Source organism: Juglans regia, chromosome 4 (assembly GCF_001411555.2).
Source record: "Juglans regia cultivar Chandler chromosome 4, Walnut 2.0, whole genome shotgun sequence".
In the NCBI taxonomy this organism is placed as follows: domain Eukaryota; kingdom Viridiplantae; phylum Streptophyta; class Magnoliopsida; order Fagales; family Juglandaceae; genus Juglans; species Juglans regia.
Genome location: NC_049904.1, coordinates 6,456,426 through 6,477,098, shown reverse-complemented (window position 1 = coordinate 6,477,098; position 20,673 = coordinate 6,456,426). Strand labels below are relative to the sequence as shown.

Here is a 20,673-nt window from a genome sequence, read left to right as displayed (position 1 = left end):
AAATAGAGGGGAGATTTTATTGATTATGGACTGTTGGATAAGGGGCTTTCTCAAGGGGGTTGTCTCAGTGGGAGCCCAAACAAGATACATATGCCAACATGGGCCTAAATCTTGGTCTTACTGATACTCAAGGAATGTCAACTGAGATTCAAGAACCAACAACGCATACGTAGCAGCAGAAAGAATTTCATTTTCTTACTTGTGGTAAATGGAAGAGGAAAGCTCGTGCTACATGTATGCTTCCATCACCTGTTATAAGAAAACTTCCTAAGAAAAGAATTGCTGGCAAGCATAATGTGAGTGATTTACAACCAAGAGAGTTGAAGAAGTTAAAACAAGTTATCATGGTGAATGATGTTGAAGATCTCACTAAGTGTATATCGGTGGAGGCTGGGTACCAGCCTCGCCGGGAGCCATAAAAATCTTAAACTGGAATTCCTGTGAGCTTGGAAACCCACAGGGAATTCGTGCACTTCTTGATGTAGTCAGGAGTGAAGTTCTCCATATACTGTTTCTTATAGAAACAAAGCTATCCGTCCAAAAAATGAAAGTTGTAAAAGGGAAGTTAGGCTTTGAGGGGTGTTTGGCAGTTTCTAGTGTTGGGAGGGTGGGGGTTTGGCCTTATTATGTAAAGAAGAGTTCAATATTCACATCTTAAACTACTCGAGATTTCATATACATGCTTGTGTGACAAGGAACGAAGATGAATGGTTTCTCACTGGTCTTTATGGATACCTAGAGGTGGCTAAAAGAAATGAATCCTGGTCACTGATGAGAAGATTAAAAGTACAAAACTCAGTTGCATGCCTCATGTTTGGTGATTTTAATGAGGAGTTGAGTATCTAGGAGAAGAAAGGGAAAAGGAAGACCAGAGAGGCAAATGTCTAAGTTTAGAAATGTTCTTGATGACTGTGGTTTATTTGATTTGGGTTTTTCAAGCCCTAAGTTTACGTGTTGTAATGGAAGGGAGACTCAGCACATAATCAGTGAGAGAATTGATAGAATTTTAGCAAATGTGGGTTGGTCTAATATGTTTCCAACATCAAGGGTAAAGCATGGTATTGTTGCACACTCAAATCATTTACCTATTATGCTCATGCCAAAGATGATGTGGTCTCGAGAGTTGGAAAAAAGCTATTTAGATTTGAGGCAATGTGGATTGAGCATGTTGACTGTGAACATGTAATTTCTAATTCTTGGAGTTTTGATTCAGGAGGGGAGGATATGCAAGGGGTTATGAGGAGGATTTCTAGATGTAGTAATGGTGAAATAATAACTCTTTTGGGAAAGTTCATTCGAATATTAAGAAGGCTAGGCTAAAACTTCAACAACTCCATACTAATGATTCGCTTTTTCAGAATCATGAGCTGCTGAAGGAGGCATGAGTGGAATTGCAGAAATGGTTGGAGAAGGAAGAAATTATTTGGAGACAAAGATCTAGAGCACTTTGGTTAAAGGAGGGGGACCTCAACACAAAATATTTCCATAGAAGAGCATCACATAGGCCGAAGAAGAATGTGATCAAGGGAGTGATGTATAGGGAAGAGTGTTGGCAAGTAAAAGAAGATAGGGATCATATCATTTTGAATCACTTCACTGGCCTGTTCACTACCTCCTCTCAAAGAGGAAGTTTGGACTTTCTGGATGGTTAGGAGGGGCGTGTGTCTGATGAAATGAACCAGGAGTTGATTCATGGTTTTATAGAAGAGGAAGTGATAGTGGCCCTTTAGCAAATGAACCCAACAAAGGCTCCAGGTCCTGATGGGATGGCTCCCATTTTTATCAAAAATACTGGCATATTGTTGGAAGGTCAGTGACCGTAGCTATTCTATAGGCCCTTAATACTGGTTAGTTTCCTCAAGCTATTAATCATACTTTCATCACTTTGATCCCAAAGAAAAAGAACCCTGAGGATGTTACGGATTATAAACCTATTAGCCTCTATAATGTGATCTATAAGCTGATTTCTATGGTTCTTGCAAATAGGCTTAGGGGCGTTCTTCCTCATGTGATTTCTACAACTCAAAATGCTTTTGTGCCTAGTTGTCTTATTAATGATAATGTGTTTGTGGCTTATGAACTTATACATTTTTTTAAGAAGGAAGAGGGTTGGGAGGGATGGTAGAGTTGATTGGTTTTTTGTTGAAAACGCTATGCTTACTATGGGTTTTGATAGAAAATGGGTTGAGTTGATTATGTTTTGTGTGAGGACTGTTTCCTTTTTTGTTCTCATTAATGGTGAGCCTAAAAGACTCATTTATCCTTCTAGAGGTCTTAGACAAAGAGATCCTTTATCTCCATATTTTTTCTTGTTATGCACTGAGGGACTTATTTGCTTACTACAAAGAGTTGCATCTAAGAACCATATAAAAGGCATTCAGATTTGCAGAGGTGCACCCAAAATCAATCTGTAGAGGTGCACCTAGAATCAATCATATGATTGTGTCTTGTTTTGCGAGGTTGACATGCAGGAAAATTTGAAAACTCAATATCTATTACAAGTGTATGAGCAGGCATCTAGTCAACAAGTGAATAGAGAAAAAACAGCTGTGGTTTTTAGTAGAAATGTTTCAACTTCACTACAAGAGGATCTACTGTCTTTGTGGGGAGTTCAACACTTTCAGCAATATGACAAATACCTGGGGCTGCCTCCTGTAGTGGGGCGTGCCAAACATCAAGCTTTCTCAACTCTAAAACATAAAGTTTGGCAGAAATTGAATGCTGGAAAGAAAAGTTGTTGTCACAGGGAGGAAAGGAGATCCTAATAAAGGTTGTAGCTACGTCTATACCAACCTATACGATGAGCTGCTTTAAACTACGAGATGGTTTTTGTAAGAAGTTGGAGAGCATGATAGCAAAGTTTTGGTGGGGATAGAAAAATGAAGAAAATAAGATTCATTGGGTTAGTTGGAAGAATATGTGTGAACCCAAGAAAGATGGAGGTTTGGGGTTTAAAGATCTCAAAGCTTTTAATGTGGCCCTTCTTGCAAAACAAGAGTAGAGAATTATGTGTGAGGAGTCTACCCTTTTGCATAAGATCTACAAAGCAAGATATTTTCCAAACATTGATTTTTTGGATTCAAAGTTGGTTTCCACACCATCATATGCTTGGAGGGGTATTTGAGAAGCAAAGCATAGTTTGAAGCATGGCTATCGATGGAGAGTGGGTAATGGGTCTGATATTAAACTTTGGACAGATATTCCAAATCACAGACAGCTCCAACAATGTGTTCTTGAGTTGCTGCTAGATGCTAACCAAAAAGTAGAAGATCTTATTGATAAGGATACATTCTGGTGGGATGTTGAAAAAGTGAATGAGTGTTTTCTAGCCCCAGTAGCAACAAAGATTTTCAAAATTCTATTGAACTTAAGGGAGAATGTAGATAAGTTAGTATGGGAGCCTGAGCAAAATGTAGTTTTTACTGTGAGAAGTGCTTATAAGCTCTTTAGTTCCATGGGTAGAGAGATCAAAAGCAGACTAGAATCATCAAATGTTGCAGACCAGAAGAAGATATGGAGAGGGATTTGGAGGTTACAAATTCCAAATAAGGTGAAAACTTTTGCTTGGAGGCCTGCAGAAATGGTCTCCCAACAAAATGAAACTTAAAGAAAAGAAAAGTGTTGATGGAAGATACTTGTGTTTCTTGTAAGGATAGTGTAGAAGATGTGTTACATGCTGTTTTTAAATGCCACAGACTTAGATAGAGTTGGGATGATCAAGGGCTTTGTTTGCAAACTTAGGATAATTTTGTGGATTTTGCCGAGTTGGCTAGACAAGTCAGAGCTAGAGGAAGTCAAGAGCAATTGCTAAAGTTTTTTCTCATTGCATGGAGTTTTTGGTATAGGCACAATAAGAAGAAGTTTGAGGATATTGACCTAAACCTTGCTGTAGCAGTACACAATGCTCTAACTTTATGGTATGATCTAAAGCAGGTAAGGGGTATTGGACAGAACAACAAGGGTACTTGGATTCCTCCTCCACAAGGATCTTTAAAACAAAATGTTGATGGGGCTATCTTCTTTGATCAACAAAGAGCAGGGGTGGGAGTTTTGCTTAGGGATGACATGGGTGAAGTTCAGTTGGCAGCTAGTAAGAAAGAGTTTGCAGTGAATGATCTTCTAGAAATTGAGTTGTTGGCTATCCTAAGAGGTCTACAATTAACTTTAACTGATTAATTATAATTCATATAAATAATATATATTATAACGTAAGTTGATAGTATATCCTTTTGATTATGGAGTTATATAATTAACATTATACACAATATGATTTTCATTATACTGGATAAATGTTAATAGCTTATATATATTATAAGTTTATACTTATATCATATTCTTGTAATACACTTATAAATATAATATTTAGCAATGTATGCTATAATATATTCATAATTTATATTTAATAATAACATATTATAAAACTAGAAATTATGACTTATTATATATTAAATTGTTTGATTTCTTGCATTTATCTTATGTATTAATTTTTTAGTGTATAACTATAAGTTAATTTATTTTATAAAAAAATTTTAGTTGAAATTATTTGGTTGAATAGTTAGATGGTTAGAAAGTTTTTTTATAATAATCAAAAGACAAAAATTAGATTTTTTATAAACAAAATTGAGTTCGAGCTTGATTCATTTGTTTATTCTTAATTAAATTCGAGTCAAATTTAAACAATATTAATAATTAATAAATTGAATTTATAAAAAATATTTAAATTTTATTGGAATTCAATTGAATAAATATTCGTGTTTTTAAGAACACTGATTTGACTCGACTCGTGTAGTCATAATATATGTTGAGACACGTTTCTTTCTCTCCACCACAGAGTTCTCCAACATAAATGAAAGGAAGAAACTTCCAAGCAAGTCACTATTGACGATTGTCTAAAAATTAAATTATTTAAAAATAACGTTACATTTAATCGTAAAATAAATATTATATAATTATTTTTAAAAAAATTAATTTATTATTAAAAAATTAAATTTTTATATAAATTTTATATTTATTTATTTTATTAAATAATTATATATTTATATTTACGACTATTTTTTTTTTTAATTGCTAGCTGTTCCCCACACGTCGCATATTTTCCACATGTCTCAAGCTTTCCATGCTTTTAGCTTTCGTGTATTTATTTGGACGTACGACTTATTTGGTGCCACGTCTCTGTCTCCTTTTTTGTCGTTACCATTTTAACCCTTATATAAAACAACATCGATCTCCACTAACTTTACTCTCAATCCACTGATCTTTCACTGCAACCAAGAAATCCAACCACCACAAGTTCTGAAAAAATTTTAATTTTTATCTCCTCCTCCTTTCTTCCCAAGGACAGAGCATTTCTCCTTCTGCAATGGCAAAGGAAATCAACATACGTTTGAGTTCTTGGATGGAGGTTGCACCACCCCTTCTCATTTCAACCACCAAGATTCCTTTAAGATCTCTCTTGTTAATGAAATGTTAATATTTGGATGTTAGATTTTCTATAATATGCAATATTAAATAATAATAGTTAGAAAACGTATTTCTTCTATTTTAGTTTGATAGAAAGTTTGACTTGAATATGAGATAATGATCACTCTAATAACTTTACTTTTAAGTGTCTTTTGATGGTTAGATGCACAATTATGTTATAAGCGAGAACCCTTAACTCTCTCAGTTTTTAAATAGATATCTGGTCATCACGAAATTTAGAGATATTTATGTTCTACTATAATTCATTAATTAAGAGATATATTTGAATTAGTATAAACCCATATAAATATGAGTATGTGGGACATTGAGTTTTAATAAAGTTTCAAGATTCTTTCGCTTGATCCATATGCCCGTAAAATAATATTTTTCGTTCATGAATTTATTATAAGAAATTAATCATATTGCATACATTCATTTTCAGAAAACTTTCCTAATTCAAAATATATTACATGAGTTCTGTAATATCAAATCAGCTACCAATTTGAGTCATGACGGTCCTCTGTTATATAACCAATAAAATTCCTTTCATGTACTACAATACTTGTAGCTTAATTTAACATGATCTTTAATAGGGATAGTTAAGGCTAATACTGTAATGCCTTGGTTTTTAATTTATATTCATTCCAGACATTACATTGTCATCATTCCTCCACACCATTCAATGTACATATAAAGTGGAAAGACAAGATAATAGAAACAACCATAATAGATATTTCTTAATGTCTAGTAAGAAAATACTCAGCATATCATATAAAATAGAGTATAAATCATGTCAGATCTTCTAAAGGTAACAATATAACCTTTAATTTACTGGAAATAACATGATAATCTTTTCCCAAGTTTTGGGTCAAACTTCCTTGGGTTACTTTGGTAACAACCAAAGATGTCAATTAAAAAATTGATATTTAGTCTTATACAAGTTTGTACAATCATTAAATTCTTTTTAAAAAAAAAATTCCATTAACAACCTAATATATTTTAGGATATTGTAAAATACTGAGCATATCACAATTTGTTTTTAAAGCATCTATTGACCAACAATTCTTCATACAAAATCTTTTAAAATTCTATGCAACTTTACAGAGACAATCCTAATAGTCATTCTTGGTATTAAAATCCAATCCCAATTAAGAAGGAGGTCTCTTTCATAAGTATAATTTTTAAAATTCTTTAGAGATATAATTTTAATGTCATACTATAAACCATGATTTATATTTGTTAAAATGTCAATAAAAGCGTGCTCTCACTAACTTTTGGGTATATTCATCACCATAAATATTTTTCTTTAATCTAAATGTAGTGATGTTATTATCAATCTTCAAATATAATTTTCAAAACTTAACATTCTCTATTGTTTCTGGTAGACCTCATAACCCAAACTTTTGCTCTACCATAGTTTTCACATTCGTTTGATGTAACTCTAGATCACGATGGGTTGCTAATGTTATAGTAATCCTACATGAGTCGTTTCAGGTTTATTAGAAATCTCTATTTCTAATCAATGCTCATTTATGAGTGAAATCTATGATTACAAATCTAACTTTATATTGTGATTGCCTTTAAAGTCAGGTTTTGTCTCCAAGACCCATTTACGTTCAAATTTTTACACTTTTATGAAAATTTTATGAAATTATAGACTTTATGTTGATTCATGGTTTTTAATTACTTTTTAACGCATTGATCTTTTATAGAATCACTTCTTTCTACAACTAGTGAAAACATAAATGTATCTTTATTTGTCAAATTCTGAATTTTAGAAGTACATCATGCAATTTGATCAAATAGCAAATCAAGAAGATTGCATGAGGTTATCTGTTCTGATACTCCATGGTCAATTCTTTAGCTGTGTTTCTCTTATGAGGTGGATGATCATTTGCTTATTATTCCATGTTATCATTGAGATGATCAGAAAAAAGAACTGCAAGCATTTTTGAAGATACAAGTATGCACTTCCTCGACAATTACATATCTAGTTTCTATGCTTTATCTGATTTTGCCAAGTTTAAGGAATTTGATATTTCAATTTCTCCAATACTATGATCATGATTAAAAAATATAATCTACATTATTTGAATATCCCTGTATAATCAATAATGATAATGTATCTAATAACTATTATAGGGCTCAACTTTCTTTCATTTAGGTTATAAAACCTTACTTTAACTTTATTATCCACACATGTATATGCCTTATATCAGTCCACAACTCAAAAAATAATTTATTAAGACTACGTTACTAAGAACACGCTCAATGATCTACACCATTATTTTTAAGAGTTTTACTATATTTTTTCAAGAAGTTGAGAAAATGGGTTAGGGTTATGGCCAACTCATAATACTTTTCATGGCACTCACTACTCCAATCCAATTCGATGATTTTCACCTTTCTACCTAGCTGCATTTCATCCCTATGAGAAGTAACTCAAGAATTGCAAAGAGCTTGTGACTTCTCATATAGCAGATAAATACTTTCATACCCTGAAAATCATTTATGAAGATAATGAGATACTTCTATCTTTCAAACATTATAAAGAAAAATGTCTATATGTGTTTATATGCATTATCTTAAAAAACTCCCTATTCTTTGTGGCATATTTTTTTGATATTTTTTCATTTTATACAGATCAATACAAATCTTGAGATTAAAAAATCTAAATGTGAAAAATATTTTATTTGCTAATCCTTACAACTTTTCTTTGGAGATATTCTCCAAAATTTTATGCCACAAATAAAGTTTTCTTTAATTTTGCTCCGGACTTCTATGCCACAAATTGAAAAAGTTTTTCATGAATCATATTTCCTATGGTTCCAATACATGCCTATAAATTTAGAAAACTTTTAACAAAAGCATTATCTAGGCATAATGAATAACAATTTTATTGGAAGGAAAAATGAAACCAACATAAATGACATTTTGAAACAAGTTAAAACATAAACATTTGTGCTCGAGTTCTACGACCAACTGCTCATTTTCTCTTGATTGGTCACGAGTCTTGCTTTTGCATTTTAAATCTTGAAGTTGTGTTTTAAATTGACAGATGTAATGGAGCTCAGTGTTTTAAAGTCTTTGAAATATTTTAAATGTCCAAAATTATTTTAAAAGGGGTATTTTTAGTGTTATTGAACCAAGCCCAATTTTGAAAGTAAGCCTTTTTATATTTTTGGAGCCCAAAAATAATATATAGTTTTAGCAAATCATTTGATTTAAATGATTTTATTTCTTTAAGAGTGTTATTGAATATTCATTATTTTATTTTATGTTAAAAACTCTATTCATTTAGATGATTTTATTTCTCTTAAAAATATATAGTAAACTTCATTATTTTATTTTGTGATGAAAATTACTATTTTGGGAGTAATAAAACAATGTTTGATTTTAAACATAGTCTCATTCCATCTTTCTATCTATTTTATTTAGTTCCAAGGATCTCTCCCTCAATTTCTCCCTCCGTTTCTCCCATCTCTCTATCGCCATCCACGCCATCATCCACCACAAGCACGCCATCCACACCCAAACCACCACCACATGACACAGCAACCAAGCACCTTGCGTTGAGCACCACCCCTCGTCACCCAGAAAAAAAAACCCCACATTGTTTTCTCGCCCTCTACTCTGCCCTGTCTCTGATGTTATGACATTGCTCATAATTGTAAATGTAAGAAGAGATTAGAGTGGATAGAAGAGAGTCATAAATTTCATTCACTGTAATAGGGCATTTTCAAGGAACATCCAACCTCCATTAAAAACCAGCAAGTTCTTACAAATTTCCATATGAAAACCATAGCACACACGTCCCTCTCTTCTCTAGATTCCTTCTTTAGAAAATAACTAACTTTGCCAATCAATGGCTAACAAGTGTAAAGCTAACAACTCTTAAAGAGGTTATAAAAGTAAATTGGCAACGTGAAAATAACAAACAACTCCTTTATTTATCATCAGAAGAGATTAAAGTAGATAGAAGAGAGTCATAAATTCCATTCATTGTAATAGGGAATTTTCTAGGAACACCAAACCTCCATGAAAAGCCAACAAGTTCTTACAAATTTCTAGATGAAAACCATAGCACACACATCCCTCTCTTTTCTAGATTCCTTCTTCATAAAATAATTAACTCTGCCAATCAATGGCTTACAAATGTAAAGCTAACAACTGTAAAGCAGGGTATAAAAGTAAATTGGCAACATGAAAATAAGAAACAACTCCTTTATTTCTCATCATGAATGCCTCCTCAAGAACTCCCAAAGCGCACCATTTCCAGCTTCATTCCTGGGCCTAGCCTTTACTTGATCACTTTTGCCCTAATATTCCCTTCATTAAACTGCAGTCCACGGGCCTCATAACAACGCATCCCCCTTAAAGAACCTGGCCCACCAAGTGAGGGTATTCCTTTTGAAGCTTCCTCAAGCTTTCCCACTAGTTGTCTTCAATTGAGGTCCCGAGCCACTTCACCAAAACCTCTGTGCAAGGGTTGTTCCCATGGTGGCTCACACGGCAGTCTAGCACCGCTTTCGGCTCAGGCCTCTGTAACACCCCGTTCCCGAAAAGACATTTTAGAATTTTCAAGGAGCCAGTGTGCTACTACTAAACTTAAATATAAAAAGCTTTTCCTTTTTAACAACGCGCCAGATACGAAAGAATTCCATAAAAAAAAAAAAAAAACTTCAATAAATACTGAAAATTTAAAATAAGGTCTGCGGAAGCATTTATAAAAAAAAAATACAGAAGTCTTATGTGCTTATCAAAATAATTTATTTAAACCATAGAAATAATCATAGCAAAATCTGTCTAGGCCTCAGCCTTGCCTCTCGGAGTCAAGTCCTGTCCTGCAGTCTCAACTTCATAAATGTCATCACCTGGGAGGGGTTTAAAAACATGGAAACAAACTAAAATGAGTCGAATACTCAATAAGCAACACATCATACAGTAAACATAATAAACATAAGGTGTCTTGAAAAGTGTGCATATTCATAAATACATGCATAAAAATCATGAGCATGAACATTAACTTATCTTTCACTTATCATAGGCCGTTACCCACTGTTGACCCCCGTGAGTTAGGGTTAGCGAATCTAAAAAGATTCCGATTCCGCCCGTGGCCGCGGGTTGTGGAATCCATACATAAGGAAGACAATACTGGGTGCACTACCAGCATGCACGACCTGGCAATGCAATATGCCCATAACATAGGTACCGTTTTCATATCATAACATAGGCCGTTATATATTTTATCAAATCATACTTGCATACTTGTCATTTCATAGATTTCAAAAGAAATCACATACATACTTGTCATATCGTATCATAGATTTCAAACGAAATCGCATTCTTTCATAAACGTCGTGATACATGTTTCATCGTATAAAATCATGATTTTTCATAAATATTTTATGAAATAACTCTCTCATAAAATCATGCATTTCTTAAATAATTTTATGAATAATCTTTCACATAAAATCATGCATTTTATAAATAATTTTATGAATAATCTTCACATAAAATCATGCATTTTATAAATAATTTTATGAATAATCTTCACATAAAATCATGCATTTCATAAATAATTTCATGAATAATCTTTCACATAAAATCATGCATTTCATAAATAATTTCATGAATAATCTTCACATAAAATCATGCATTTCATAAATAATTTCATGAATAATCTTTCACATAAAATCATGACTTTTTCATAATTTTATCATGTTTTGGATACATAAAAAAGGGATTTCCAATAAAGGGCATACATGCATAATATCTTTTAAAAAAAGACAAACAGCTCACTGTACATACGTGTAAGGATATGATCATGCTACTTACCTTGCAACGCTAAACCACTATTTTCGGCACGAAATCGGTCGCCTATAAAAATAAACACGTAATTTACATAAATTTCTAATTAAACAAGTGATTCTAATTAAAAACCTAACTACTAAAATAGTCTATATTTTCTAAACCTAAACACTTCCCGACACTAAAATAGCCTTACCCGTTAGTCTTAAATAAGCAAGGATATTTTTGGAAAATAACATACTGTACATGGGCATTTTGGGAAAAAAAATAGAGGGGCATTTTTGTAATATAACTAACCTAAAGAAAAGAATGGTTTACGGGTTGCATGACCCGGTTTGGTTTACGTGTGAAAGGGATGCATGCATTCGGGTTGAGGGGTGTGATGCTCACCGAGAGAGGAAGCTGATACGCGGCGGCTCTGGGTGGCTGGGGAAGGACCGGAGACGCGACTGGGTTCTCTGGGCAGCGGTGGTAAGACGCCGAGAGCGGGAGTACGGGAGTTGACGCCGAGAGCGGGAGTTCAGTCAAGCCGCAAACAAACCGAGAGAAAGAGGGGAACGACGACGGTCGTGGCTTACCGGGACGGAGTGGGTGCCACTGGGTTGTGCTGGTCGGCGGTTTCTGTGCCGTCGGAGAGGGGGTTCGGCGCCTCTAGAGGTGGCTACCGTGGAGAAGGTGACTGCATGCTCTGTTTCGGACGTGCAAAAACAGTGGTGCGTCCGGGGCTACTACGGCGTGCTTTGGCGGCTGAGGGTGGTCCGATGAATTCTATGGTGGTCAGTGGTGGTGTCGGCGAGTTCTGTGGCTGAGGGTGGCCGGGCTGTGGCTTACGGTCGAAGAGCTCAGTGCTCTGTTTTTGAGGGCTAAAACAGAGGCGTCGAAAGTGGTTGCCGTGCGTGCAGCGGCGCAAGTGAAGGCTTGGCTGCGGCAAGGTGATGCTGCGGTTTGAGGGGAGGAGGTTTGTGGCAAGTGCTCTGTGTGCGTGAGTGTATAAATAATTACAGTGTCGTGCAAGCGGAGGAAAGAAAGGAGCCGTGCATGCGTATGTTTGATGCGCGATGGGAAGACTCACGATGGGGCATTGCGGCTTGCATCCGTATGAATATATGTTTCAGAACCTAGAAGAAAACCCTAGAAAAAAAAAGAGACGTGCATGTGCATGTGATGTGAGTGGATAGATTTCGCGTTTGAAATTCAAAGAAGAGAAAATAAAAAAAATCCGGTAGAAGGAGTTTGACTAAGAAGAGGAAATAAGAATAGAAATAATGTGTGGACTCTAACACACACGTGCTTGGAGGAAAATAATAATAATAATAAAGCCTTAATAAAATTATTCAAATTTTATCCCTAAAAAAAAAAAATATAGAGTCGGGTCGTTACAATCTTCCCTCCATATAAAAATTCCGTCCTCGGAATTTGCTAGAACTCAACAACCAACGTACTAATTCTCCACATTCTTTTGTTGTCTTTATTCTAAATCCTTGGTCATTTAATCGAACCTATTATTCCCTGACTTTTAATCCTTTGATATTTATTCTTACACCTTGCTAATTCTTCAAAATTGTAAGCCTCGATAATGAATACGATTACAAGCCTAAAAATAAAAATTCCGCGAAAAGTATTTAAAAGAAAAAAAAATTCTCCACATGCAATAATCATCTCAAATAAATCATAACCTGAGATTCTCCAAAGTTCAGATCCTAACTCCTATAATTCGTGCTAAGATTGAATTTCGTTACCTATAGCACCTATAACATTTCCAGTAGTCATCATGAATACCACAACTTACATAGCTAATACTCCAATCAATAACCAATATTTCTAATTAAGGAAAATAGTTACCAGTGTTCTCATTGGCGGACACATCGGTGTCACGCAACTGTACCAAGGAGAAAACTCGAGCTAGTGCCATATTCTTCTGTCCATCTCTTGTAGCTTGAGTAGTAGCTATGTTCTTCCCAGGACAGTCTCGAAGATGGTGTCCTTCCTTCCCACACTTGAAACATGCTCCGGTTCCCAACAAACATTTCCCTGCATGCCTCTTACTACACTTTCCACATAGGGGAAGCCATCCTGTCTCGCCCTCTCGTGGCCGTTGTCCATTATCCTGACAAGGCCTCTTATCCCTATGTGATGCTGGTTGGAGTTGTTGTTGCTGCTGTCGCTTTCTTTGATTATTGTAATCGATACTTTCTTGAATGTCTTTTTCAGCAATGGTAGCACGGGTGACTAGTTCTGTGAAACTCCGAATCCTGAGAGTACGTACACGCTCCCTAATCCTGCGATTCAGACCGCGCTCAAACTTTTCAGCTTTCTTTTCCTCATCTGGAATTAAGTAACTGGCAAAACGGGAAAGCTCCATGAATGTCGTAGCATACTGTGCTACCGACATTGATCCTTGAGTAAGATCCATAAACTGGCGAGCTCTCGACTCCTGAAGGGTTTGCGGAAAGAAGTGGTCCAAAAAGATTTTCTTGAAATACTCCCAAGTAATGGGGACTGCTTCCCCCAATTCCAACTGAACCAAAGCCCGAGTCGACTTCCACCATTTGTTTGCCATGTCAGTCAAATGGTAAGTGGCATATTTCACCTTCTGATCATCCGTGCAGTAAAGCACTTCGAAAATTTGCTCCATACGTTCAATCCAGCTTTCCGCGTCTAAGGAATTCAATCTACCATCGAAAGTAGGTGGGTGCTGGTGGGAGAACTGTTCTAATGTGCATCCTACTTGTGTGGTTCTACCTACCACCATATCACCATTGACCATCCTTTGAAAGAAACGTGTCGCTGCAGCAGCGAGTACTTCTGAATTATCATCTTGTACGGTATTGTTCTCAGAGGGGGGTACGCGTGGTCTTCTTCCACGAGGTGCCATTCTAACATGCATGTTTTAACAATGTCAATCAAGATGCATTCAACTACTAAAAGAAAATTTATAACATACTTACTGCAGAGCAGAACTTGCCTTGAGAGACCTTGGCCTAGACATTTATTTCCTTCATTCTCTATTTTCCAAACATTTTTTTTTTTTAAAATTTCTTTGCAAAAGTTTTTCTCTCTCTATTTTGAAAAGTCTACAGAATCTTTCGAACCTGGCTCTGATACCAATTGTAACACCCCGTTCCCGAAAAGACATTTTAGAATTTTCAAGGAGCCAGTGTGCTACTACTAAACTTAAATATAAAAAGCTTTTCCTTTTTAACAACGCGCCAGATACAAAAGAATTCCATAAAATAAAAAAAAAACTTCAATAAATACTGAAAATTTAAAATAAGGTCTGCGGAAGCATTTATAAAAAAAAAATACAGAAGTCTTATGTGCTTATCAAAATAATTTATTTAAACCATAGAAATAATCATAGCAAAATCTGTCTAGGCCTCAGCCTTGCCTCCCGGAGTCAAGTCCTGTCCTGCAGTCTCAACTTCATAAATGTCATCACCTGGGAGGGGTTTAAAAACATGGAAACAAACTAAAATGAGTCGAATACTCAATAAGCAACACATCATACAGTAAACATAATAAACATAAGGTGTCTTGAAAAGCGTGCATATTCATAAATACATGCATAAAAATCATGAGCATGAACATTAACTTATCTTTCACTTATCATAGGCCGTTACCCACTGTTGACCCCCGTGAGTTAGGGTTAGCGAATCTAAAAAGATTCCGATTCCGCCCGTGGCCGCGGGTTGTGGAATCCATACATAAGGAAGACAATACTGGGTGCACTACCAGCATGCACGACCTGGCAATGCAATATGCCCATAACATAGGTACCGTTTTCATATCATAACATAGGCCGTTATATGTTTTATCAAATCATACTTGCATACTTGTCATTTCATAGATTTCAAAAGAAATCACATACATACTTATCATATCGTATCATAGATTTCAAACGAAATCGCATTCTTTCATAAACGTCGAGATACATGTTTCATCGTATAAAATCATGATTTTTCATAAATATTTTATGAAATAACTCTCTCATAAAATCATGCATTTCTTAAATAATTTTATGAATAATCTTTCACATAAAATCATGCATTTTATAAATAATTTTATGAATAATCTTCACATAAAATCATGCATTTTATAAATAATTTTATGAATAATCTTCACATAAAATCATGCATTTCATAAATAATTTCGTGAATAATCTTTCACATAAAATCATGCATTTCATAAATAATTTCATGAATAATCTTCACATAAAATCATGCATTTCATAAATAATTTCATGAATAATCTTTCACATAAAATCATGACTTTTTCATAATTTTATCATGTTTTGGATACGTAAAAAAGGGATTTCCAATAAAGGGCATACATGCATAATATCTTTTAAAAAAAGACAAACAGCTCACTGTACATACGTGTAAGGATATGATCATGCTACTTACCTTGCAACGCTAAACCACTATTTTCGGCACGAAATCGGTCGCCTATAAAAATAAACACGTAATTTACATAAATTTCTAATTAAACAAGTGATTCTAATTAAAAACCTAACTACTAAAATAGTCTATATTTTCTAAACCTAAACACTTCCCGACACTAAAATAGCCTTACCCGTTAGTCTTAAATAAGCAAGGATATTTTTGGAAAATAACATACTGTACATGGGCATTTTGGGAAAATAAAATAGAGGGGCATTTTTGTAATATAACTAACCTAAAGAAAAGAATGGTTTACGGGTTGCATGACCCGGTTTGGTTTACGTGTGAAAGGGATGCATGCATTCGGGTTGAGGGGTGTGATGCTCACCGAGAGAGGAAGCTGATACGCGGCGGCTCTGGGTGGCTGGGGAAGGACCGGAGACGCGACTGGGTTCTCTGGGCAGCGGTGGTAAGACGCCGAGAGGAGGAGTGCGGGAGTTGACGCCGAGAGCGGGAGTTCAGTCAAGCCGCAAACAAACCGAGAGAAAGAGGGGAACGACGACGGTCGTGGCTTACCGGGACGGAGTGGGTGCCACTGGGTTGTGCTGGTCGGCGGTTTCTGTGCCGTCGGAGAGGGGGTTCGGCGCCTCTAGAGGTGGCTACCGTGGAGAAGGTGACTGCATGCTCTGTTTCGGACGTGCAAAAACAGTGGTGCGTCCGGGGCTACTACGGCGTGCTTTGGCGGCTGAGGGTGGTCCGATGAATTCTATGGTGGTCAGTGGTGGTGTCGGCGAGTTCTGTGGCTGAGGGTGGCCGGGCTGTGGCTTACGGTCGAAGAGCTCAGTGCTCTGTTTTTGAGGGCTAAAACAGAGGCGTCGAAAGTGGTTGCCGTGCGTGCAGTGGCGCAAGTGAAGGCTTGGCTGCGGCAAGGTGATGCTGCGGTTTGAGGGGAGGAGGTTTGTGGCAAGTGCTCTGTGTGCGTGAGTGTATAAATAATTACAGTGTCGTGCAAGCGGAGGAAAGAAAGGAGCCGTGCATGCGTACGTTTGATGCGCGATGGGAAGACTCACGATGGGGCATTGCGGCTTGCATCCGTATGAATATATGTTTCAGAACCTAGAAGAAAACCCTAGAAAAAAAAAGAGACGTGCATGTGCATGTGATGTGAGTGGATAGATTTCGCGTTTGAAATTCAAAGAAGAGAAAATAAAAAAAATCCGGTAGAAGGAGTTTGACTAAGAAGAGGAAATAAGAATAGAAATAATGTGTGGACTCTAACACACACGTGCTTGGAGGAAAATAATAATAATAATAAAGCCTTAATAAAATTATTCAAATTTTATCCCTAAAAAAAAAAATATAGAGTCGGGTCGTTACAGCCTCACTTCCCCAAGGTCTTTGATAGGAGGTAGCAATGACAGAGGGAGATCTAGGCACCCAAATTGTGCTTGAGGCAAGACATGTGGAAGACCAAATGGATCATCAACTTTGGTGGTAGCTCTAAATGTTAAGTCACTGTTCCCAAGTGCTGTGCCACCCGAAAGGGGCCATAAAACCTGGGGGCAGTTTGTGATTGTGTCTTGCCACCACAGACTTTTGTCGGTAAGGTTGGAATCTTAGGTGAACCCATTGCCCAACTTCGAACTCTCTTTCGGTTCTATGCAAGTCTGAGTATTTTTTCATTCGTTGCTGAGCAAAGTTGAGATTTTCTTTGAGTATATGCTTGATCTGTTCTTTGGACTTGAGTAGCTTGTCAATGAGTCATTATAAGTGTTCCCAGAGATATAGGTTGTGAATTTAGGGGGTTGATACCCATATAAGACCTTGAAAGGTGACATTTTTGCAGAGGTATGAAGTATGAAGTGTGGTATGAAGTATTATACCACCACTCTGTAAGAGTTAGCCACTACACCCACTGTTAGGTTTGGTCCCCACATAACACCTGAGATACCCTTCCACTACCTTGTTCAAGGCCTCGGTTTGACCATCACTCTATGGATGGTAAGCCGAGCTGTAGTTTAGTGATGTTCCTTGTAATGCAAATAAAGTTTTCCAAAATGAATGTAGAAAAACAGAATCCCTGTCTGAGGTGATGGCTCTTGGAAACCCATGCAACTTAAACACCTCCTTGAAAAATACTTGAGCCACATTAGTGGTTGTATAAGGATGTGACAGGCTCATGAAATGACCATATTGGGTGAGCGTGTCAATAACCACTAGGATGACATTGGCCCCCTTATAAGGGGCTATAACAAACCTCCCCTTCTTAAGCAGCAGCCTCTGCTGCATTGTATACACTTTTGGAACTTGTTGATAATCCTGAATTTTCTGTATTAACTCCAACAATCCAGGTGCTAAGTTGTAACTCTGTTTTGGTTCCTCAATCCATTCAACCTTGGGAAATGAAATAATGTCCAATAACCCTTCTTCTACAATAGAATCCTCAAGCCTTCTAGAGAGGGCATCTACCACTATGTTCTCCCTTTGCTTTTTGACATCAATTTTAAAATCGTAACCCATTAGTTTAGTAACTCATTTTTGTTGGGCTGTGGTCTCCACTTTCTGCTTTAGTAGAAACTTTAAGGCTTGTTGGTCAGTTTTGAGCACAAAAGCTTGACCTAACAAATAGGGCCTCCACTTTTCCATTGCTGTGATGAGTGCCAACAACTCCCTTTCATAAGTGAAGAGTGCCAATGCCTTATCCTTCAAGGCTTTACTCAAAAAACAGATTGGTTGCCCCCTTGCATGAGCACTGCCCTTATGCCACACCCATTAGCATCACACTCAATTGTGAATGCTTTGGTAAAGTTTGGAAGCTTGAGAACTAGGGGTTGTGAAACTATAGTTTTAAGCTATTGAAATGCCACAGTTGACTCGGGAGACCAAGTAAATGCATCTTTCTTGAGAAGAGCGGTGAGGGGTGCAACTATTAGGCCATAGTTCATAATGAACTTTTTGTAATACCCCATCAATCCTAAGAACCCTTGTAGTGCCTTTAAATTAGTAGGGGTTGGCCACTCTAACATAAAAGCCACTTTATTAGGATTTGCCTTAACACCTTCCCCTAACACCACATGCCCCAAATACTCCACTTCAGGCACCCCAAAGGTGCACTTAGATAACTTAGCTAAGAGTTGGTTTGCTGAAAGAACTTCCATCACTTGTTTGAAATGACCCCATCCTAGACCTTCCCTATCCCAGAAGCAATTAATTTTCCATACTGCTTGTTCATCCCAACCAGAGGAATATTGTGTAACTGCACCCATTGTGGTTCAAGAGTAAAGCTGATGGCATTGGTTGGGATGCTACCATCAACTTCTTGGATAGCTATAAGAGATCTGTCGAAGGTCCATGGTCTGCCATTGAGACTTTTTCCCAGGTCTGATACATGTTGAAACTCCACGAGGAATTTGTTCTCCCCTGCATTAGTGAAGTTGACCCAACCCTCTAACTTCTAGAATTGAGGCATTGTGGAGCGTAAGGCTTCCTTGTTGAAGTTCCTCTCAATGGTGACCAAAACTAAGTGGTAGTTTTTGCCTTTCAATGCTGTAGCCTCCAATGATGTGTTGGATAGTACAATAGTTGTGTCTTCATCTTTTGATAATTTCAGACCTTCCGACAACGTAGAAAGATCAATTTCAACCATGCACGTGGGAAGACAAATACTGTATGTCAGAAGCAGAGAGAAAACCTTACTCCTAGAGGGAAGATCCAAATGTAAGTATCGGATCAAGAGGTTGATCAAAGCAAGTTAAAAGCAAAAGTCTATTATTGAACTTAGAAGTAAAACCAAAAAGTTTAAGTACGGTTTTAGTGATTTTGATGACTTTTATTCATGATTTAAAACATGATTATTCTTAGGAATATATTTTGAGTATATTAGAAGAAAAATTTTGGTTTAATCATGAGTTTTGTAATTTGAAAGAATTGCAACAAAAATAAAGGAAATAGTCTATGTAAGTTTCGGCCTCTATAGAGTTTTAATGATTGTGTTTAGTTTTAATTTTTTTTTGAATTGATATTTGAGTTTAGGACAAAATTTTTATAAGGTATATAAATTTTGGTGATTTTTGGAGTTAGGATACAAAATCCTTACGTTAGAGATAAAATGGTAATTTTACTCTAAGTTGATTTTTTTCTTCTTCCATATTTCTAATTTCTAGTGATTAAGTTATAACTTTTAAAAATCACTACTTTCAGCTCCTCGTGATCGAGCTTGAGTTTTGCCTCAAAATGCAAAGACCGAGGTAAGTTAGCTTTTAAGTTGCTATCAGTTTAATGTGTATGGGTGATACGTAAAGAAACTATAGTGTATGTATATATGTTATCATATGTGCCATGCTAGATCATTACATATTTATCTGTTACATAGAATTTATTCTGTCATGAATTATTTATCAGTTACACAAGATATTCTATCACATATTGTTATACGTTGCTATACATTACAAGTGATGTGGATACGTACAGTCTAATGAGGTTTTGTCTAAGGAGATTATGTCTTAAGAGGGACCATTCTGACCCCTACAATATTTCTTGGGAATCTTGAAGTTCTATCTAGGAAAGAATAATCTTTCATAGAAACTTACTTAGTGAGTATTATTCATATCTACGGTAAAATTCATCAAGACAATATTAGGAAGAAGTGGAATGCCATGTAATGTAATATTCGCTATTTCAAGTATGTTATGTTATGTCATGTTATGAAATGTTGTCAGTTACATATTATGTCATATTACGAAATGTTTCTATCTCAAATAAGTCATGTCTTATGAGTTACATTCAAGTAATGTCATGTTACGTAGGGCTTCTGTCCTTTCATATTCAAGTCACGTTTCATCTCAAATACAGTTTGTGTATTTCAGGAACAATCATGTCAAGTTATTCATATCAATCATGATCCTAAGTGCTAGGATGTGAAAATATCTTACTGAAACTCATTTTTTCATGTTAGAGTGTCTAAATAGGTGTGAAATTTTCTGAATTGATGAAGTACAATTAATAGGTTTCAAATGAGACCTAA

General features: G+C 36.0%; 2 protein-coding genes across 2 annotated transcripts; both read right to left on the bottom strand.

Moving 5' to 3' along the window:
• Positions 1-13,096: 13,096 nt before the first annotated feature.
• LOC118348147 lies at positions 13,097-14,146 on the bottom strand. The gene has a single exon (XM_035689138.1). The coding sequence runs from the start codon at positions 14,144-14,146 to the stop codon at positions 13,097-13,099; it is 1,050 nt and encodes a 349-aa protein (XP_035545031.1).
• A 4,356-nt stretch (positions 14,147-18,502) lies between these two features.
• On the bottom strand, positions 18,503-18,916 carry LOC109013772 (uncharacterized mitochondrial protein AtMg00860-like). The gene has a single exon (XM_018995972.1). The coding sequence runs from the start codon at positions 18,914-18,916 to the stop codon at positions 18,503-18,505; it is 414 nt and encodes a 137-aa protein (XP_018851517.1).
• Positions 18,917-20,673: the final 1,757 nt, after the last annotated feature.